This window comes from Denticeps clupeoides, chromosome 4, assembly GCF_900700375.1.
Source record: "Denticeps clupeoides chromosome 4, fDenClu1.1, whole genome shotgun sequence".
Classification (NCBI taxonomy): domain Eukaryota; kingdom Metazoa; phylum Chordata; class Actinopteri; order Clupeiformes; family Denticipitidae; genus Denticeps; species Denticeps clupeoides.
The window spans coordinates 25,563,386-25,587,113 of record NC_041710.1 but is presented as its reverse complement, the minus strand read 5'-3'; the positions used below and the strand labels follow the sequence as shown (position 1 = coordinate 25,587,113).

Genomic DNA, 23,728 nt, shown 5'->3' with positions numbered 1-23,728 from the left:
GGCTTCTGCAGAATAATCAGGTCAAAGAGTTAACAAGGTCTGGATCAGAGGCCATATTCACCTTACACCACGATAAGACTTAATTGTGGCACATAGTTTGCTAATATCTCACTATTACGAAAGCAAATGAATAATGATTAGCCAGTTGCTCCTACAGATGATTAAGGAGTCAAGTGACCATGCCCACATTTTATTTAAGACTAATTTAAGAATAATCATTTTATCAAACCAAACAAATTCTAGATATTAGATACATTTGGCCCATAAAACATGCTTTTGGCTGCCAGTGCTCTAGCAGGTGAAGGTGGATTTTAATGCAAGTGACTTTTTTTCAGATCTTACTGGCACTTATTTAATTTGTCAGTCCCTTCTATGGTTGTTGGAAACCAATAACAAACCTCCAAAAGAGACTCAAGTTGCATCTGAACTTTCTTGTTTTTAATATTTTCTAGCTTATAGTAACACATTGTTAATGCCTAAAAGCTCAATGTCAATGTTGGACATCAGCATTCACTTTGCATGATTTAAAAGGATGCCATGACAAAGTTCTCATTTTGTCTACTTTTCAGCAAAGACATGTGTGTCTGCACTTGCCATTGGTCATTGACACATTCTCTTTTCATTTTTAGCATTCCTTGCAGGATTACGTAAGCGTTTCAGGTAAACAGGGCTCAGACTGGTCTTTGTGATATGCCTCACACACACACATGGACACATACCATCGCTTGCACAGTCCCTGCGTGTCCATAACTGTCCTCTGCCTCTATTATTCTTGAGCCTGATGTGTGTAAACACCGGATTAGTCTTGTGAACAGCAAGATTGCCCTGTATTGTGTGTTCAGGAATAGACTGCTGAAGCAAAAAAAAAAGTTTTCCTGCTTGTGTGTACTGTCCGTTATGTCATGGTTGATGTATTTGTATCTTGGTAGTATATACAGTAAATATACTTTCATAAGATATATGTCAAGATGACTGATGCCCGTTGGTTGCATAAGAGATTTTACTTGCAATGACATAAAATGTTAAAAAAATGTTATTACATTATAATTTAATGTCAACCACTAAAAATGCTGACTAAGCATATGATGAACTTAATAAAATATTAGAAATCCCCTATTATCAATGACCTTGAGCTGCATAAGGGATTTAAGATTCTATTAACACATTTGAATGCCCGGACGGACACCATAATTTCTCTAGAGGCCCTATATTTGAAAGATAGTCAAATATCTAACTTGCCATTTGCTCAGAATGAAATTGTCAGAATTAACTTTTTTTTTTTATTATTTGTTATATAATCTCAAGGTGTTGGTGACCATTGGCCTTGAGCCCTTATCAGAGATAGACAAGAACAATTCAGTTGGATTCTCCCTCTAAAGTTCACAACCTCAGATATTGCATTTTGTTACGACAACACCAGCAGTTTTTTGCTGCCTCAGAACCATTTCAGTGCGTTTGCAGTGCTGTGTATGATCTTCTGAAGGCTGGGTGGTGTCACGTTGTGAGTTCACTTTCGGTGACAGGAACATTTGATTTTCTTATAATTGCATTTCCTTTATTGTATTGTGTAACTGTGCTGTGTTGATATGTAGCGGAGAAAAGCTTTTATTTTAGGCTAAAATGATCTAAATTCCAGCACGTTGCGACCCAAGTTGTCCTGAGTGAATTCATCCGTTCAGAATTTCACATCTCAACTATAGTGCCAGTCGAAGAGAAGACAAACAGAGCAGTGGAATGGAGGCAGAAGAATCCCCTTAGATGGGACTTGTTTACACTTCTTTCCATTTAGAGCCGGTGGAGTGACCTGTGCCTCCACACACCCCTTTACACACTCTGTCCCTGTTTGTTTCGATGTTTCTTAAACCCTTGCCTAGCAACGGCCCCTCACTCAAAACATGGAGTCAGTCATCACTGTTGCTGTGAAGAACATTACATCACTGGAGCAGCCAGGTGTTAGAATGTTGGCGCTCTTCCCCCTATTTCTAGTCCGGCTCTCCTGTTTTCGTCGCTTGGCGTGACAGCCCAGGACATGAGGTCGGGGGGGGTGACGGCGGTGGCCCATGTGATTGATTGAGCCGCATGTTCTGCGTTGTTGGTTCTGCATGGGTTTCTTTGTCCTGTGCACGATAAGGCTGCTGCCTTTGCTTGGGCTGTGCCTCTCAATCTGTCTTCCTGTTTGGCAGGTGGCCTTCATACATGCACACACACCAAACACTCACACACACTTAAACACTGACATCCAATGAATGACTGCATCTTTACGGAACGTAATCCTATTCAAATGATTGTGATAATAATTTTCCATTGTTCTACGTTACGTTTTATACCTTTGTGAATTATAGATCTAATTTACAAATGCTGTTGATCATGTAAGACCTGCAATACATAAGTGCATTCTAATCATATACGTATTCAAATGATGTCATTATTTATACCAATTCACGCGCACACACATTATTCTTTTTTAAGTCTTTAAATGATTGCTGGCCTATGCACAGGATCAGATGATGTCACCGGACTGTAATAATCTCCATTTCTCCATGTGAGAGAGAAAATTCCCTCGTGTTCAGTTCTTGGAATACGTAATGCAATAACCAGCGCTCAAAAATTGACAGGAAAGAAGTGATTTTCCTTGTCTTTTTTTTTCACTTTTAACTGGAGACGAAACGTTGAAAGCTGTCTGTCTATGTATGCGCCACTGGTATCATACTTTTTAAATAAAACACATTCTGATCTCCTTTTAGCAGTGCAATGCTACTCTAAAACTCTGCACTCCTGAATTATTCAGCATAAAATCAATAATAAATGTGCAAGCAATGCAGGGAGAATGTGGGAGGAATAGGCAAAGACAAGAATAGAAATAATTGAAATTTACAGGTGCAGTGAGATTACCTGTGTGAAAGGACAGAAGTCGACTGTGTGTGTGTGTGTGTTTTTTTTTTTTTTTTTTTTTTTTTTTTTGGGGGGGGTACTCTGCTTATGAGACACTAATGAATCTGTATTTAAAAAGTTCATTTCCATTCTCATGTGTGAAGATGCACATGTTCATCTATCAAGGCCAAAACGCACAGTAAAACCTGTGTAGATGTACAGGGGGAAGCACTGGAGTGTCTTGTCAAGACAATAGACGTCAGTATGTATAATTACGTTGATGGGGCTAACAAAAGTTACATTTGCACAAAGATAGTAGTCCAGGGCAAGACACTCAGGGAACACAAAGGAGTGATGAGTGCTTCCTAAATAACCCCAGGTAATTATTTACCTGGAACTACTGTATGTGATACTTTGTACTATTAGAGTTGTTTAGTAACATTTGGAAATTGAAGTTGAATCATATTGCCTGTATTGCATTTCTGACAAGTTATAATTGCCCATATGACTAATACTTGCACAATTAGGCATGTGCAGATCTGTGTTTTGTTGTGTCTAAATCTTAGTTAGGATCACTCTTAATGCAACTCAGCTTTATGTGCCAGACTGAGAGAGATAATGAACAAATCATATGTAATATGATTAATTAATATGCTATTAATTAGCCATCATTGGCAGAGGCCAAACCATGCATGATCATGTTTGTCTTCATGTGTCTGCATGTCCATCCACATGTGGGTTTGTGTGAATATTTGTGGCCATGCATATGTGTTTTGCCTTCTGAGCATATGGAGTGTATGTACATGTGTTCCAGCTTCTTATTTTACAAGAGCAACCATCAAAACAGCACTCACATAGCTTTGAGTTCAGATGTGTATCAACTAGCAAGAGCTTCAGGCTACATGAACCTAAGCTATAAGATCTCTCTTCAATCAACTGTAAATCAGACCTCCCCTGGAGCGAATGCGTAAAGGAATCCATATAAACCGCACCAATAAATAAACAAGCACAGACACACACAAGCACATTCATCCCGCCATGGAAAACACCGTGGAAGGCAGGTGTGACAGTTGTGTGTGTGTGTGTGTTTTTTGACATCACCCCTCAGCATTTGCTCTTAAAGCAGAGACAGTGGGAGTGGGTGACTCATGTTTAAAGCGTTTTTGTGCAGAGTGTTGGCTTTGTGTTTGTTTTATGATTCAGTGTCTGTGAGTGTGTGCAGATGTGTGTGAATCTGATGAGTGAATGTGGATTTCTCGCTGTGGTGCTACAAAGCGTACCTCCTTCTTCCCGTATGTCTTCACAACTCCAGCACCCTTGGTGAGACCCCATGCCACCATGTTCCATCTCATCTATTTCCAGGGACTCAACCACTGCATGTTGATGTGTGTATTTGAATATTCATTTTCTAGCTTTCCTTCCTATAGCGCATTATGAGGTTATACAGACTCAGACTAGACCAGGCCTTGTCCTAATTGGCTTGTAACAGTAAATGTAAGAACTGACCCCCCGCCAAACACCCCCTATAACGTAAAATAATGTAGCGTCCATACATGTCTCTTGGTGGAATTTAATGTGTGTTAAAATGATTTACTTATGCTCTTGCCATACAACATAGAAATATAGTCACATGTGAAGCTTAATAAATGCCGTTTGCCTTTATTACAAAGGTAGGATATTTTTGATAGATTCTTCTTCAGAATGAATTAGACATGATAAAATTAATGACCCCAGAAGCAAATGTGTTTCAAGGAAACCATATTTAGATTTTTTGATGATGTCGTTAAGAGCGACAGAGCTGCCGTGACACATGAGCAGTTGCATTAGAATTTAAACCATGTGACTGGCTCTACACTGAACAAACATTTAATATAACAGCAAATCCCTCTGTGCATACCTCGAGGTTTAAAGATTGGAGTAAGTGTTCTTTTGGGGGTTGGGGACGTGCTTCTACACCACCAGGAAGGTAATTGGCTGCTAGTCCCATATGTCCACATCCAAATCCCAGCTGTGCAGTTCCCCGATACTTTTTGTTTTCCCAAAGCACCACAAGCTAATCCATTGTATACCATTGTTGCTGGAATAAGGATGACAGGGATTAACCCATGGAGACTTGGCTGTCTAAGCCCTTGGAGTCAACTGACAAAGACAAAAGGAGCAGATTTCCCTCCACATATTGAAGAAGATCCACCATGTGCACTCTAATGCGTGTGTTGGTCGAGCACAGATTTTCTGAAGCCACTGGCTTTTAGCTCTTTGGGAAATTGAAACACTTTGGGCACATTTCAGCTTCACATTCAGAAACAGAAGCTAACAGAAACTAGAACCAGCTGGTACTTCATGGGCTCTTTGGGGGGAAATAGAATGAGATGTTTTAGCTGTAAAAAGAAAAATGCAATTTGCCATGGGTTGCACTATGCAGGTTCTTCAAGCTGGATCTCCAGAAGTCTTTCTTCATTGAACATTTTCTTCAATATTTATTTAATTTGCAGCAGTCTGTCTGACCTATGATAATGTACTCTGTATTTGTATGGTGTCACTGATCAATGATAACAAAACTTCATATCAATGTTGTCCCCAATGGTCTACGTACGTCGACCTGTCATTTCTAATCATGGGCAAGGTCTCTTATTCTAAATGCTAGGTGAAACGTGTGAATAATGACCACAAGCCCACACCTCTTGTACCTCCACTGCTCTGTAGGTGGGTGAAGAGAAAATGCGGTGAAACTGAACTTTTACAATCTAACCTCAAGTGAAGAAGGCAAGAGAACGGATATGGTGGTTTTGAGTGGAGAGGCTTTTTCAAAGATATGAGAAGGAACCTTGAAGGTGAAGGACGAGACAGTTGGAAGGGTGGTAGAAGCCTAGTGGGTAACACACAGTCACAGATTCAAACCCAACATACCACCATTGTGTCCCTGAGCAAGACACTTGAGTGTCTCCAGGGGGACATTCCCTGGCGCTCTGGATAAGGGTGTCTGGTAAATGGCGTAAATATCAACGTAAACAGTAGGCGCAACAGGAGGTGTGTGTGGAGCGGGTAGCGCAAGGGTAGTTAACGGCAGAGCGATGAGGTGTTTTACGGCAGAGTGGGGCTTGTAGATTATATGGAGGAGTGTGAGGTCACAGTGAGGAGCTGGCTGATGAGGAGCAGCGTCTGAGCAGACAGCAGAAGCTGGGGCCTGTTACAGATGGAGGGGGAGGAACGGGCCTGTCTGTTGATGGATTCCTCTCCCCAGTTTTCCGTTTACATTCAGGTCCTATCAGCAAAATGCAGCAGACATAACCTGAAACCAGGAGCCTGCTGCTTGGCATGCTGCAATAAACAAAGGGAGGGTGTGTGTGTGTGTGTGTATGTGTGTGCGCGCCTGTGTATGAAACAGAGCGAGAGACAATTTCTTCCTTCATATCCATCATCGTCATCACCATGATCATATCTAAAGTTAACAAAGTTGAAGGAGAGGACACAGTCTCTGTGTGTGTGTGTATCTGTGTTTGTGTGTGTGTGTATGTGTGTGTGAACAAAAAATATGTTCCATACATTTTAGCAGACAACAGGAACTCTTCTAGAAGGTTTCAGAATGAACAGTTTCCAGAACAAGGAAAAATATTTCACAGCAAGGAGCGAACAAAAAGAGAGAGAGAAGATGACATCACTTCATCCTCATGAAATGGAATTTAGAATGGGGTAGCCTGAAGTCCCTGTGGAATTGGAGTTAAAAAAGAAAAAATGTTTTTCCCAGGTCTTTTAGCCCATCCGTAGGAATGTGTAGATTAAATATGGAAGCCACATTCCTCTATAAGTGCTGAGTAAACGCTTCATGGTTCTACTCTCCCTGTTCACAGGCAGAGAAGGACATCAGATAAGCACATTAAACACACACACATAAAAACTGCCATACACAGGCATTAATAGATTTGCAAATATAATTACACTTTCAGTGACTAAAGCCTACACATATACACAGATCAGAATGAAGGAGAACCACTAAGCACAAAAACTGCATATTAAACATGAGCATATGAAGATAAATAATGACACACACATACTGATGAGTCTCCCTTGCTTTATCTCTCTCTCTCCCATACACACACCTGTGTATAGCCTGTCTGCTGAGTATTAGTCCAGGCCATTAGAGTTAAGTGAATGGAGAAGGGATGCCTTTAAGCTCTAATATCCCACAATCATCTGGTGTCTAAACGTCTGGGTGGTCAGTTCATCTGCACATTCTTAGGTTAGGGGCAGGTAGTGTATGAGTTTAAAAGCCATATTGTTGTATTTGGCATGGTGATATACAGTGAAATGTTCTTACATGGCAGTAAAGGCGCATGAGGACTGCTGCATTACCATGAATAAAAGAACAGCCATACATGCTGTTTTTATGTGTCAGATTAAATTTGCTCACATGTAGGGAACATGTAGCATGATGTGGCGTGACATAGCAGAGGGAATGCATCAGGGCCAACCTTAACATAGGAAGGCCATGAGTGTGTTATCACTATTCTAACTAGGTTTAACTTTCATTGATTGTGAATCAATAATATTTAAAGTATGTTTAAATGCTCCCATTTGTACCCTCGAAACTCCCTTCAAATCATGGAATATATATGCAAAATATGGTAAATACACATGAACATTCACCCATACACATGCTGCTATATGCACACACAAACTCCTCCACAAAACAGGCTCCCCCGGCATTATTTTAAAACACCTCTCTGTGCCTGGGCACCCAGCTTGACCCCCGTGACCCCACACATCGCCACCCGGCGCGCCAGGCCCCTCCACGCAGAAAAATGTGACCCTAATCTCTCCACAACAGAGAAGCTCAGGGGACACAGCAGACCCCCCCCCTCCCAAAAAAAATCCATGTGGTGAGTCTCTCTAGTGCTGGGTGGTCTTATTTAGCAGAGGTTTTAAGTATATACGATCTTAATGTTTTTGGGTTGGATATGAGGAGAGAAAAAAAACAACATTGCTGTTGCACCGTCTACACACCTCTATGGCCTTAGTGTAAACAGGTTTCTGGACACTCAAAACCACTCATGGCTGAAGGTTAGAATGGCTCATAATGGTACTTAGGTTTTGTTTAAAAAGGATAAGTGTTTCAGAGTAGGAGTGCTTTTCTTTCTCTTGGCTTCAAAATGTTATACTGACTCTTTACAAGGACATCTGTACACATAATATCTCCTTTAAAAAGTCAGACAATGTAATCTTGAAAACTTTATTTGAATCTTCAGTGAATAAATGACTAAATAATTCTATTTTTAATGTTTATTCCTCTTTGAAGACAAACTGAATTGCAACAGAAAGGGTAAAGCTTAAGTACAGGGACAGTGGTGGCCTAGCAGGTAAAGAAAATAGACTCGTAATCAGAAGGTTTGAATCCCAAACTGCCAAGGGGCCACTGAGGTGCCACTGAGCAAAGCACTGTCCCCACACACTGCTCCCCGGGCGCCTGTCATGGCTGCCCACTGCTCACCAAGGGTGATGGTTAAAAGCAGAGGACACATTTCGTTGTGGCACCGTTTGCTGTGCTGCCTTGTTTCACAATGACAATCACTTCACTTCCACTTTCATGAACAATGAACAATGCACAGAACAAGATGAACACATTCATGGATTTCAGGAATGACAAACTGAACTTAAACTCAAATAAACAGAAAAGAGGAGCAAGGGTGTGGCAAACAATCACATATTTAAAATGGACAAAATATGATGGGTTGAATACACACAAGTTCATTTAAATGCACATTTGTGTGAATTACCTTTGAGTATACAAAAACAGTTTTATTGTCTCCTCATTATTTGTGTAATTGCAGCAGTATCAGATCTTCTTCCCCAAAACACTCCCCATGATGCCAACAATCTCTCAGTAGATCTTGCAGTTTGATTATCTGATTGGACCTGATCTCTTGGGAAGAGTGGGGCCCATTGGTTAAGGCAGGTGGGGACTGTCTGGTCTGGTGTTTCTGGAGGTGATATAGGAAGATAGGGGTAGGTGGTAAATTGGTGAATTATGTATTTATGTTTGCATTTACATCATTTAGCAGATACCCTTATCCAGAACGCCTTACAATCAGTAGTTACAGGGACAGTCCTCCTGGAGACACTCAGGGTTAAGTGTCTTCCTCAGGGAGACAATGGTAAATAGTGGGGTTTGAACCCTGTGACTTTAGTTCATAGGCGAGACTTGTGTTATGGATGCATTTACATGAACCCATCTGAGGAATAACGCTCCTCCATTCCACACCTCTCTAAAAAGACAGACAGATCTGGACAAGACAACACTATCCCACCATCTATAGCAGCACGAGCAACAGCCTCACAGAGAAGGTATGTGGCAGCTCATTTATGAGCTTTCTGCTGGATGTTGAGATTACCGGCCTCAATGACTGCCTATCCCCAAAAAGTTTTTTATTATTTCAATCGGCTCAGTATGTTAATGGCATTTTACATTTTTAAACACAATCTGATTGGGGAAGTAAGTATCTAGCATCCTGGCCTCTTTGTGTTATCTCTTCTGCACATTCCGCCTTTGTTCATCGAAGAACTACTCTGTATCAGGCTGACCTTGCTCTGCCCATACGCCTGTCCCAGCCTGCAGTCTGGAGCCATATTGATCAGCAAGGTGCCAGTCAAACTGCAGTCTCTGAGGAATGGGAGATATGGGGTGGGTTATTAATCTTTCTTTTCAAAGGACCCTGCCTACATCTAGCTAAAACAAAAGCCCATCATGTGACATAAGAGACCCTCCACCGAGATAAGATGCATTTTCCCTCCAGTGTGTTGTGTCTTGAGGTCTGCTGAGTGAAAAAGGGGAGATGGGTACAGAGGAGAATGTGTTTATGGCTGTTATACACTTCTAAAATAATGTTCTAGTCATGAGTAAAACACAGATAAAAAATGATAAATTAGTAAATGATTGAATTTGTGTTGAAAAAAATAAAATTTTAATACAATTGTTTTGATTTAAACATTAACAATATAGTTATTCCTCATAAAAAAAATCTATATAATATCATTTCAATTGAACATTGTTATATTGGTTGATGTGTATATGGATTGACTTAATACAAATATGATGATACACAGAACACAGAAGTTTATGGCAAAGTGAAAAATATATATATACAAATGAGGGAGAACTGATTCAGAAATCATAAATATAGCTACCTAACTGAAAAAAGAGTGATAATAAAAAAAATGTTATGACCTATAACTTGATAAACACCACATACAATGAGAAGAATTTTAAAAAAGTTAAAAAAAAATTCAAAGTATTACTGTTGCAGAGTCAAATCCAGAGTCAAATCCTGGGGTTACCAAGTCTCAATTCCCTGAAGTGAACCCTTTTGAAATCCTGTGGAGTGATGTGTAGAGACACAGGAGAGTGCCATGGTGTCACTGAGGTTTCCTTGAGCAAGGTACTGTCAACATGCACTGCTCCCCAGGATAAAAGCAGAGGACACATTTCACTGTATGAACTGGTTGCTGTGCTGTGGTGTCTTACATGTGACAATAACTTTCACTATTTTATTTGAAACAACATCTGGACCCCAGTATGAAAGACCACCAACTTGTTCAGACATGAGATGTCATAAGGTGGCGATGTTGATCATATAAAGAGAGATGATCAAACAATTTCTGTGTGTGTGTGTGTGTGTGTGTGTGTGTGTGTGTGTGTGTGTAATAGTGTGTGGGGGCGATGACAGCAATAGGTGAACATGTACAAACTATGTGTACAAAAAGTTCAAATTGAAAACAAAGTCAGAAATGCACAATGCTTATTGTTTTTATTGAATTGTACAGGTTCTAAGTCACATTAAAGGCGGAAAAACCTTTGAAATAATTTTTATGGTCTCACAAAATCTTGGAATTCTTAACAGCGCTGTGCACACATTTTATATCCACTGTAGTTCTGAGGGTGTGGCTGTGTTTGCAGGGGTGCTGTGGATTAGAAAGTGTCAAAGGTCGGTGGTCAGTCAGGTCAAATGGCAGCAAGAGAGACCCTGTGCATTCCAGCCCCGTTCCTTATGAACAGTAACCCTTCTGACTATCTAATTATTACACAATGTCTTTAACATCCCAGGTCCTTATTGAACCAACCTAGTTGTGTCTTTTAAATGTCCATCCATATACATAACTTTTGAGCAAATTGATACACTATGTAACCTTACAGAATTTGCAAAATATATGTCCAAAATGCTAAATGTCTATGTGCTTGTGGTTCAATTAAATAAATGTAACAGAACTATGTGTTGGGTCTTGGTCAGTGCCCTGCTTCATGTTTAAAAACACTCTTATCTGCTATGCCTACAAAACCTTGCCTGGCTGGGTCAGGGTTCTGTCACTCCTCATACTGAAAGGAATGTTTTTAGCCTGTCAAGGTTTCTTCTAGATTATGGAATATCTTGCCCTTGTATCTTAGATCAGATGGGTCTTTTTACTACTTTTTTCTTTCTTACATGAATATATGACTACAAAGTGTAAAGAAGGATAATGCTTTACTAGTCATCATTGCTGTCCCACAGTGCTGTCTTCACTCCGTCTTTGGGCCAGCTGTTGTGAGACTGTTAACTTTGTGAATAACAACTTCACACTGCGTCCAACTCAAATATTAAATTATCATGAATCATCGGAATACCATTGCAATACGCATTCGCAACATTCCTTCACAACCACGTCAAATTTTGTTATTATGAGATTAACTCAGCACATTTAAGGCATTAAAACCCCAATTATTGGAAACCATCTGAATGCTCACCTCCCACAGAGTTATTTCAAAACACTACTTCATTATGGAAGCATATGACTGACATTGCTTTTTTTTTCATTTTTGATTTTGCAGATGCCCACGGCCATTGCAGAAAAGGATAAAGCTGGTAAGTCCGGGAATTCTTAATTATTGAAAGTTAACTTGTCCGTTGTTATCAGCTTCTGGTTGGCCAGTCTGCTATACAATGAGCTGTACATTCTACAGTTTGTGGTTGGCGTTCGCTGCACTATTCCATGGCCTTTTGAGTATGTTTTGGGTTGTTGTACCATGTTTACAAAGGCGAAACCCTTCCTCAATTCACAACCAAGAAACCGTCTGTTAAAGATAAGCTACATGCCTTGCACTGGCCCAACTGCCCCTCACCTTCCATCATGCCCCTCCTTGCTGGTGGTTTCCTGTTGTAAATCTTCCCCCTAGGCCTGACACTTTGAATGTGTTAGCGCCATTGGTGTCAGTCGTTACTTGTGTAACTTGTGTCATAAAAATGAAGCCTGTGTACATTTAGAATTATTCGTCACCAGAGTGTGAAAACTTAACTAGAACATCCAGTAGTAATGATCAGTAATGTGAAAATGTGAAAACCTCGAGTCAGCTGAAGCCAGCATGCCTTTTGCATTTTGTTCGCATGCTTGCCTACGGGCAGGGATGCAGAGAAAAGGCCAGTTGGTGCCTTCTGTAGGAAAGGAACGGTGCAAGTTTTAGAGTATTTATGCTCGCTATGCTTTGTGAGATATCAGGGCTCTTTCCAAACACACACTGTAGAAACCACCTGGTAGCCGCATGGCGCAATAATGGCTCATTAGCATCAGAGGGCTAACCACATGTTGTATAATAATCCCATCTGCAAGATTTCTGGGCTGATTGCAGCAGTTTAGATGCACAATCAAGAACGTCTGCCACAAACAGGTTTGTGGTGAATGCCTCCGATACTTAGCAATTGAAACTTGGAACGGGTGCTTGTCTGAAACCTACAAACAGATGCTACGTACGACAACGTAGCTCAGGTCAGCTGTGGGTTTTCTTCCTCGGCGTGATGTTAGTATACTAAATGTTTGTAAAATGGGTCGGAAACATAATGGCGCTTGTCTGAGGAATGTTTGTATGGCTGGCTGGACTGTCAGGGGAGCAGCAGGGGTCTTATGTTCATTACACACACCCCTACATCTCCCGTGGGCTGGTAAACAATACAGGGCAGACACCCTTGGACGGGCCATGTCTTCCCCACTGTCTGTCTGTCTGCTGTGAGTCTCTCTTCCTCAGACCAATGTCTCATTAGAGCAGTGGGCCTGTATGTGATGTAACTTGAATGTGTGAAACAATATATCTGCATTGTTACATCATAACGTTTTACTCATTCCCATGATTACAATCAGTTGTGACCTGACCCTGCAGTAACCGATAAAGGGTCCATTCTGAGGATGTTAAATAATAATGAAAAACTGCCCCAGGTTTATGACCGGTGGCAGTGATCCCACCGTTTCAGCCCTGTGGCCTTGGTTATGCAACGACCCCCTCCAGAGAACCACACTGGGTTCTGATGAAGCACAGGACGCGGTCCTAAGAGCTGCACAAAGGGATGCGTTCACAGCACATGAAAGCCCCTCTGTCCTCCCCTCTCGCTCTGCCGATCGCCAGGCCTCTGGGAATGTGGAGGGCTCCAAGGGTCTCTGGCAGTTGGTAGAACATCACGCAAGCCCTGCCGCCCTCAGAGCATTTGAGGGTGGACCCCATGTAGAGCCCTGTTGACACTCTACATGTGTATGAACTTTTGTGTCTCTATTTTTATCGAAAGGACATTCTCTTTTTTTCTGATTGGTGATGAAATTCAGACAGGACCCTTGTTTTGCAATAAAATTGTCTATTTGGAAACTGTGGGTGTCTGCATGCCATAATGTTGTGGTTCATCTTAAATTTGCAATTTAATTCAACCACACAAGTCTTGAAGATATGAGAAGTAGCATGAAGCAGAAGCAGAAGCATGAGATGCAAGAGCTTAAGAGTGCTCTTGCTCTGGGGTTATCAGGAGGGATATATGGGATAGCCAGTTGAGCCTGGAGCTGTTGTTGTCACATGATTCCATTCATGTGACCGTGAGAAACGCGGAAATGAGGTAACGTGACTCCTATAAATTGGCAGAATAGCCACTCTGTCATGAAGTGAAGTGATTGTCATTGTGCACACGTTGACACAATGAAATGTGTCCTCTGCTTTTAACCATCACCCTTGGTGAGCAGTGGGCAGCCATGACAGGCGCCCGGGGAGCAGTGTGTGGGGACGGTGTTTCAGTGGCACATCAATGGCACCTTGGTGCTTCGGGATTCGAACCGGCAACCTTCTGATTACAGGGGCGCTTCCTTAACCGCTAGGCCACCACTGCCCCATCAGTCATTGATTGGCATTCGTCAGTTCGACTCGGCTAACTCGACTAACCCTCCATCTCAACCAGTAAGTATTATCCCACTAGTCTTCTCACCTCTCCACTCTTCCCTGTCATCCTGTCCCTTCCCCAATTCAACCTAGAATGCAAACAGCAGCCCACGCCAGCTCTCATTCGCATATCAAACCAGAGGATACTTACCTGCCTGCATGCAATCGCAACAGGGTTTCTCGTTTCTTTGAACACGTGCTCACGTTCTGGTACCGTGACAGTTGTGAGAAATGGAGACTTTGGTATCAGAAATAATCTGTCTCTCATTCAGATTTTGTTGTCTCCTAGATGTATGCTCATATATATGCTCCTTTGGGCAGTGGTGACCTGACATTTAAGGAAATAGACTCATAACCGAAAGGTTGCGGGTTCAAATCCCAAAGAGCCTGAGGTTCCCTTCAGCAAGGTAGCGTGCCCACACACCGGTCCCTGGGCACCTTTCATGGCTGCTCACTACTCACATGGTGAGCAGGGGATGCAGGGAACAAATTGCATTGTGTGAATAATGCGGCCTCAATGCTGTGTATTACAATGACAAAACAATCCCTTAAAAAATATTTAAGAGGACATGTCAGATGTTGCTTAACGGAAAGAGTCTCCAGACAAGCTGACACCAACCCCCTACAATGCTGAGAGAGTTCCTTTACACTTCTTCTCTGTTAGAGACAGCGACCTGGCTTCCTCTTCCTGTAAAATCCATGCTCGGGCAGGAAGTTATGCTCATGTTCTCTATGGGCGGCAAAACAGGAACATGGGATGAAAGGTGAAATGAGATCTTGAAAGAGAAAGACAGTTGACTGTGAGTTGGAAAGTGGCCGTAAAGCCTCCCACTTTTTTTTCCCTTTGCTTCTTTGTGTGAAATGAAGTTGAGTTGAAGTTGACAGGACAACGTTTCTCCGGAACCTGGTGCTACATGTTACGTTTGAACGACTACACAAAGTTACGTACTGACATGGTATGAATCAAAATCTATTTGTCTTATGTACAATATACATCCTTAGCCTAGCGGGTAAGGAAGAGGACCCAGTTTGATTCACGAGCCGACAAGGTGTCACTTAGGTCCCAATGAGTTCCACTCCCACACACTGCTCTCGGCAGTGTCATGGCTGCCCACTGCTCACTTAGGGTGATGGGTTAGAAGCAGAGAACACAATTCGTTGTTGCGGTGCTTTATAATGACAATCACTTCACTTCTTTTTAATATAAGGACTCTAGTTTCATCCCATACAGTTCCTGCTGTATTCCTAGAAAACAATAGACCTATTGATTCATCCTCACCAATGCCCATTTCTCTGCAACCTCACCTGCACATGAAGTCTAGTTTTGCAGGTGGGGTGATTGCTGGTTGGGTTAAATGAAAGCAGCAAGCCCTGCTGGTGCAACGCTTCATCGAACATCAGCAGTGTGACTTTTGCAGTATGCTGAAGATATTCTTCCTATGGGAGATCTGTGAGTTGCTTCACATATTGATGGTCTGGGAATGTAGAGAATCCCTCTATTGTCAGATTTCTACATTTCTCCCTCTCTTTTATTGCCTCTCCTTTTTTATTTTCCCCTCACTTTCTGGCTCTGTGCTTTGTCTCAAAGAAATGGGCACGCTTGAGCTGGAACATGTGATTCCCATCATGAGGTTCTGGTGATATCAGTCGAGTTGACAATGGCAGTCTATGTGATGTTACTGAGTGGGGCAGGGAGTAAAGTGTGGCCAGTTACTTAGAACAACCACAGTTGCAGTTAATTAAATCATTTTGATCACTGTTTTTATTTTCTCTGTAAGATAAGTAAATTTGGGAATAAAAGTTTTATGAAGAACCAATTTTTATTGTCTTCACTATGGTGCAATGGAAGGAAATGTGTTCATGGCTATGTGTGGGTGAGGAGCCGGTGATGTAGAGTGAAGGAGATGGTCTATAAATAACCCCATTTGGTAAAAATAAACAGCACACAATGACCGGTATGCACCCAGCAATCAAAGGTCAAAGCCTGACCCTTCACCTGAACTGCACAGTCTGGACATAGATCAGGGAGAAAGGCGAAGAGACAGGGAAAAAACATAATGGAGGAGGGGCAGAGATAAACAAAAGAAGCAAGATTAAGCACTGTATTTCCGCAATTCCAGGAGCAGAACATTTTTTTTTGCCATATGTCCAGGTTCTATCTGTATTATCCGGACACTCCATGCAGATCATTTGTGATCTAACACATTTCCTGTTAAGGCGATTTTTCGTTCAGGAATTACTGGCACACTGTGGGGAAATTTACTTAACATTTCATCTGGGGATTTTTGCTTAAGGAAAAAACAGCTGGTCTATGCATTGAGTCTTGTGGAACCTCAGCAGAGGTTAGTCAGCAATCCTACATTTTTCTTTGCTCTTTGTCATTCATGACAGAACGTGATTGTTGTTTTTACTGGCATTTTTTGAACATTTGGCTTTTGTGTTTTAATCTGACTCAGGCAAAGCAGATTTAAAGATAATCAGATAGTCACATTGTCAGACACAGATTCTAGCCTTATTATTCTGGCTGGAATTGGAAATGGTTTATTATTGAAACATCCATTTCTTGAAACACCAATATCATTAAAACACAGTTTTTGGAGTAATTATTTTGTAATTGGGATCCATAGAAGTCTGTCAGTGGATTTTTTTTTGCCTTTAAAATATCATCCTTTTACCCCACTGTGTATTTCCAAGGTATTGACTGTCCCAGTAACTGCTGGTATATGGGATAAATAAAATCCCATAAATATAAAATGTCCAGATTTCCCAGGTCAAATCCCCATACAAACAAGGTAAAACAATCATCTCCACAGGATGCCAGTCCACCGTAGCGTTACTGTTGTTGAAACAAAATATTATATTTTGTTTATAATCTGAAAACCACCCCAATGGATCAATGAGTGTATTAAATCCTGTGACCAGTGCCAGCATTGCATTTAGCTGCATTTGGAGCCGTCCTATTTCAATATGATACAGTTAGTGTTGATTGCAATTCTCACTCAGCTTTTCCAGTTTTGTTTTTCATTTGTTTCCCATTACAAAGTTCTCTCTATAGCCGCTGCACCTCACACCATTCATTTGATATCCTGGCAATGAAGGTGGCAGTCTTTTTCCACAGAGGCACATTCCTGGGTCTAGAGTCAGCCGCATCCTGTGCAAGCTATTTTTCCTCCCCATCCGCTTGACACACTTTCTCCCTGACTGCTTTCTATGGCCGCATGTACACAGTGTTATACATTTATAGGCCCATCTATTATACAGATGCTGGACCTGCACCCTAGCACGCACTCACACAAAGAGGGTTACATGGCAAACCTCATGAACTGAGAAAGCACCAAGAGACACTCAATAGTACTGATTTAAAGTCCTTTTCAACCATACTGCCCATTGCATAACATTGTTGATTCGCCTTCTTTAGAGTTTAGTCCTTCAAAGTGTGACACTAATAGCAGTGGATGTGTATTACAGATTTAGAGTCCCATGGACATTCGTCTGCTAGAACAGCTACAGTCCTAAGGAGTCCTTGGCAGGAAGTAGTCCCATATAAAGTGTGCATAACAGGAAAATGATTTCTGCTAACTCCTACAACAGGAAAAGACTATGCTTCCCTGATAATGTTCATTAAACACTGGAGAAAATTTCTCTTTCCACTAAACAAGATCACAGCTCTGGCTCATATGGAGAGCATGCCGCATGCCTGTAAAAGTCCTCTGTTTTTTTGTGGGGGTTGATACAGGGGGTGGGCAGTCCAGCATCTCCCACAAGCCCCCAACATATAATGAAGCTGAGTGCCTGACGAGTGGATCCCAGCTACACCTCAAGTCATTCTAAGACCCTACCAGACCTGTTTGTACTATCTGCTAAAAACTTCAGTCCATCCCCGCTCCCGGCCCACCCTATTTCTCCCCCTCTCCGTAGTCACAGCCAACCACCACACTACAACCACACTGTAAATCCCCTGTCTGATGGTGAGATAAGTGTGATCTGAGGAATTTTGGGTGGGTGTGAGTGTGTGTGTGTGTATGGCCTTTTGTACCTGGAGGAAAAAACAGTAAAGATTTTTATTAAAAGTGGAACAGCATCAGGTTACCCGGAGAGTATAAATGTTACATGCCAGTAAACAAACAACTAAACACACATATACACACACACACATTAACCAACTAATATCCCTCCCTGTTTCTTATGGTTCTGCTGATGAATGTGTTTTCATTCACAAACATAAGGTACTCTCCCTACTTTAGATTGACACATTTTTGGCATTACAGGGTGGCAACTGAACTCTCCTATGCCACCCCCTCCTCTCTCTCTCTCTCTCTCTCGCTCTATCCCCCTTTCTCTCCCTCCTTCTCGGTCTCTGCATTCCCCTTTGCCAGCCTCATAAGCAGGTCACCGTCTGCGGCCAGTGTTTATCACACAGTCAGGTGAGAGACAGCAAGAGAAAAGAAGGATGAAAAAGAGACAGAACACACTGATGTGTTGTCCTGATAAGCGCGGATACTTGTTCCCACACAGACCTCTCATTCACAAGCCCGCTGCCACCGACAAGCTTTCATGTCACTGATACAATCATATAAAGAATGGAATGTACTGGACTGTCGGGTGAGAGTCCACGATCCGTCTCACAAAGGTACCAGGCACGAGCCTGTGAAACTGTACGCCAGGAATGACTTTAATGCCCCCGCTGTTTTCCTGTTCAGAACCAGGTCAACGAAGAAACCTGAGAAAAATGTTCAAAGAGAGATGTATAATAACCATATTGGTCGTTAAAATTACAATAAAAATCTGCATACATTGCCATTAGTTTTTTATATTGACCTGCTAGCATTTAATTAAATGCTATAGACCACAGACCAAAACATTTTGGTTCTGGGATAAATTGTTTTAAGTTTGTTTTATAGAACTTTTCAGTTTAAATTTGAGGCAGGTGACATTTTTGACAGGATTGGGGTTTTAAATCATCCAGAAAGAGGAACTAGGATGTGTGAAAGCTGTTGAACACTGGCTCCTCCCGCTAGCAAACATGCTTAATGCAAGATGCCCAATGCACCTTATTTTTACACATTTTATTGGTATATTTGATTTTACATGATTTAAATTATATTTTGTTTTATTTAACTGCATTTTGTAAAAATGTATAGAACTTTTTTTGACATTCTTAAGCACAGCTGTTCTGAGTCAAATTTCACAAAATATAAGATGTGCAAAACCCTTGAAATGTTGAAAAGCAAAAAACACAACTGGGCAGCTGCAGAGGTATGTACGAACGAAGCCTGTGCCTAAGCGCCCACTGTTATTCCAAAGGCTGTAAAGTCAATTAGCCTGAGAGGTTGCATGGGGGGGCACCGGCGCTATCTGTTACCCCCCTGGTAAGCCACCATTGTGCGGAGTCTGCGCTCGGCAATTAGCATGATTGCCTAGCTCACTGGCGCGGCTCATGGAATGTGGAAAGCTAATCTGAAATTTACGCTCCCTGACAATGCAGGCACGCAGAAACAACGCACACAGGCAAAGATCCTAGACACACACGCATTTAGCGTTCGTAAAAAAAAAAAAAAACATCATTCACACACCATTGAGCGAGGGAGGAGCGTTTAGACTGCTTTGACAAAACTGAAAGGAAGGAAACACCAAACGATAGAGAGATTACGGGATCAAGAGAAGATGGGAAGATGAGAAGAAAGACGTAGGAAGGCAGAAAAGGGTGTGAGCCTGCGATCTAACCACAGAGCGGTTGTGTTGTGCAACCGGACTACACATTAAGTCCTAAGTTGCCTTAGCTAGAGGAGTGTGGGGAAACAGCGGATGGATTTATGATGCTGTTTCTGATTGTTTGTGGCCCAGCACCAAATCAGTGTTAGAAATACAAAATGTGGATTAACCGCCCAAGCCCTTTCCGTGCCACGGCACATTTGCAGTCCAGCGTGACAGCGTGGCAAAACATATAAGCATGTTTTAGTGCTCAAAGCTTCGCTTCAGCACACTGGGTTATATAATGCAGCTTAATGCTTTTGTTTCTTTTATTAATGAGAACATACTTTGTGTCTGTGTGTTGTGTTCATGCTTGCATATGTAATGTGAGCTATTTTTGTGTTTGTGTGCTCCTGTCACCCTGCAGTTTGAGATTATAAATGCACTTGATTTGTACAGCATATGTTAAAATAAACAAAAACCCTCTTAAAATTTCAGACTTCTGCAAATTAGACGACAATAGATCATTTCCGATCTTTTCACACCTTTCATCTGGTACACCTATAACCTGTATAATCCAGTTCAAAACAAACAAATACAACAATTTTTAAAAATGCATAAGTGTTCTTAAACTAATCCTTTGTTAGAAGGACTTGTAAGTTGAGGCATATTGACGAATCTTGACTTGGCAATACTTGCCCACTCTCCCTTGCAAAAAGCATTCCAAATCTGTCAAATTGCAAAGGCATCTCTCGCACCACAGATTTTCTATTGGATTTAAGTCTGAGCTGTGCCTGGACATATCCAAAACCTTCATTTTCTACTGTCGAATCCATTCTTTTGTTGATTTCCTCTGGGTCCTTGTTGTGCTGAAAGGTGAAATTCCAGTTCATGTTCCGCTTTCTAGCAGAAGAATTACAATATTGGGCCAAAAAAAAAAAATTGTGTTTGGAACTGTTCATAATTGCCTTTACCTCTCAATAAAGTTTCCCAAACTCCAAAGGATGACACTTTACTACTATGCCACACCTTGGGTATGGTGTTCTTTGGTGATGCAAAGTATTGACAAAAATATATTTTGAAATTGTGACAAGAAAGTGCATCACACCATAACACATTTTCCTACATGCCTTTAGGAGATGTAGTGTTTTTTTGTAGTCATTTTTGCCAAAACTGGATGTTTTCTATGCAGTGCTGTAACCTTACCCCATATCCAGGCATCTGGAGAATATGGGAGAGTCCACTACACTGTACTACAGTGTACTACATGGGAACCAGTAAATTCTTGCAGTTCCTTCACTGTTGCTGTAGGTCCCTAACTTGTTAATTGTGGTGTGTGTGTGTGTATGTGTGTTTTTTTTTTTTGTATGTCCTCTGTATATTCTGCCATTGTGTGGCGTCGAAAGAGTGAGTCGGGGTACGCCTTGCTTCATTTCTTCCTCTTTTCTGGCCATGTATAAGAGAGCAGCAGCCTGGTTCGCAACAGTAGGGCCAGACCCTCACGCACTGCCTGGCAACTGACCACATCAGGAACAATATGCCTCACTGCATCACTGATGAGAGAGAGAGAGGCTGGGAGGAGACCAAGTAGGATGGAGCATGAAACCGCTGAGACTCGCTAATGTGGCCTTCTCTAAAATTCACACTGCAGAACACTCTCCTAGGCCTCTAAGTACATGCTCTCTCTCTCACTCACACACACACACACACACACACTCACTCGCAGGCGCAGTATTGAACATGAGCGTGATGCTGCAGCTCTCAGAGGCTCTGCGCTGCAGCTGAGAGAGTAGCGCTGAACAGGGCCGTGCTGCCGAGAGGGGGGATTTCACACTCAGGTCCGTTTTAAAGGTGTGGAGCGCAAGAAGAGGGCGTCGCTGGACTCCACCATGTCTCGGTCCATGCGACTCAGGCTGCTGCAGCGTTCGTTCAGTGAGCACATAAGGTACTCCACGTCCCGGGCCATACACCTGATTAACAGAACGTCCCCAATCCGGAGGAGCCGAGGTGAGTGTGTATCTGAGTGCGTGTTTGAGATGCGTCGAAAGGGACGTTTTTCTGTCCGAACTGTACGTGTGTGCTGCATCAGTGTTTGTGCCTCTGTCCTAACTGTAGTGTCTGATGCTGCAGTATCCACCCCTCCACTTCCCTGCCGCTCCTCTGTCCCGCCATGACAGTTTATAGTGGGTAATGCTGAGCAGACGTGTCTGCCTGATGGACTCCGGCCTCTGCAGAGGGTCTTGGGCTGACGACATGCACTCTGTTCACACCTCAGACAGCGGCAGCCTCCGAGCGCGTGATGACTGTTCAGAGTGCGTCTGTGTGGGTTAAACGCGCCTTTATTGCAGTCCGAGAGACAGCCTCCTTAATGAAAGGTGCTGCGTCATCCCCCAGTTCTGAATGTGTGTGTGTGTGTGTGTGTGTGTGTATGGTGATGCTCAGATTGGGGAGTGGTCATGTCTAGTACAGCTGCGGTGCAGCATTCTTTAGACATTACTTTAGCGTTACACGGTGGCTCTGCCGCAGCAAAATAAAGGCTGCAGAATATTTCATAAAAAAATCACATCCAGCTGAAAATGTACGGTCCACCAACAGTCCTTGTCCATGTCTATATTACAGATTGTATATGATTGTGTTTTATGTGTGTCATCATTTAAGGATAATTGTTGTAATTCTGTAACAGCTTGCATTATGTATACATATATGCATTGATTAATGGATTAGGTAAAAGTCGGGATGAAGTGTGAGAAAGAGAAAGAGCGAGAGTGTTCAAACACACAGACCTGCCCTGCCTTCATGTATAAATAATGTCAGCATTAGACTGCAGGACATATGAGATGCTCCACCAGGACAATGTTTCAAATTCATATTTCACCCAATTTTAAGCCTACACGTCTACAATTCTCAACCCAGACAATATGAAACATAGTGTGGACTATGTGGTCTGTAGTGTGGACATGTGGTCTGGGCCAGTGGTCTGGAATCAATAACAGAAGACAAACAAGAGATCTTAATAATCAATATTGGCCCCAAGAGGTAAACACATGCTGTGCTTAAGTTAGATGAAGTTATTTATTTATTCATCTTTTTTTTAGAGAGATAAACACATCATAATGAAGCATCATCATCCGGAAAAGTAAATCCGATGGAAACTCGTAACTCGTAAAGGTTGCAGGTTCAAATACCAAACAACCAAGGTAGTCCCCTTGAGCAAGGTACTGTCCCCACACACTGCTCCCCAGGCACCTGTCATGGCTGCCCAGTGCTCACCAAGGGTGATGGTTAAAAGCAGAGGACACATTTCATCGTGTGAGCCGTGTGCTGTGCTTGTTGTGACAATAGCTTTCACTTAATCCTAATGATTTCAATTAAACACTTTACAATACAATTATTTTTTTTAACAATTTTATCTGGACAATAGTTCTGTGTTCAAAAAGCCTCAGGGGGCTTCCAAAGTGTTTTTTTTTTTTTTGTCCTTTTTTAAAGAGCATTATATTATGTCATGGAACATTTTGGATATAATTGATTGGTTTACCAGCCTGAAAAACTTCCATTCACAACATGTCTTCCTGTGAATGGACAACTTCTATCTTCTCCACTTTCTGGTTCTGGCTGATTGGAGGGATGAGACGTGAGCGTCTGTTTCAGCTATTCATTTCACATTTAGCTTTATCTTAATCACCTTCCATTATTTGGCAATAAAACATTTTTTTTTTAGCTCTGGACACTCTGTATAGACATTAAGTCATTATGCAGTGTGCATGTGATTTGACTATTTCTCTCTCACTTGTGCACTGTGTCCAGTCTCTTTGACAACATTTGATGGATAGAAGCATGCGTATTGTCACATCCATGCGGGCATGACGATACAGGTGAATGGAGAGGATGACGAAGAGTGACGAGGATTGAAGGACGCTTTCACCTGACATCACGGAACAGGGGTTTAATGGTGAAGCA

At 41.9% G+C, this 23,728-nt stretch overlaps 1 protein-coding gene across 4 annotated transcripts in view; it reads left to right on the top strand.

Moving 5' to 3' along the window:
• dlc1 (DLC1 Rho GTPase activating protein) overlaps nucleotides 1-23,728 on the top strand; it is a 97,000-nt gene that overhangs the window by 31,018 nt on the left and 42,254 nt on the right. For all 4 annotated transcript variants that reach the window (XM_028978518.1, XM_028978519.1, XM_028978517.1 and 1 more), the window contains one exon: nucleotides 11,726-11,759. In XM_028978518.1, coding sequence (XP_028834351.1) covers nucleotides 11,726-11,759 — 34 coding nt within the window. The remainder of the gene's footprint in view (nucleotides 1-11,725; nucleotides 11,760-23,728) is intronic.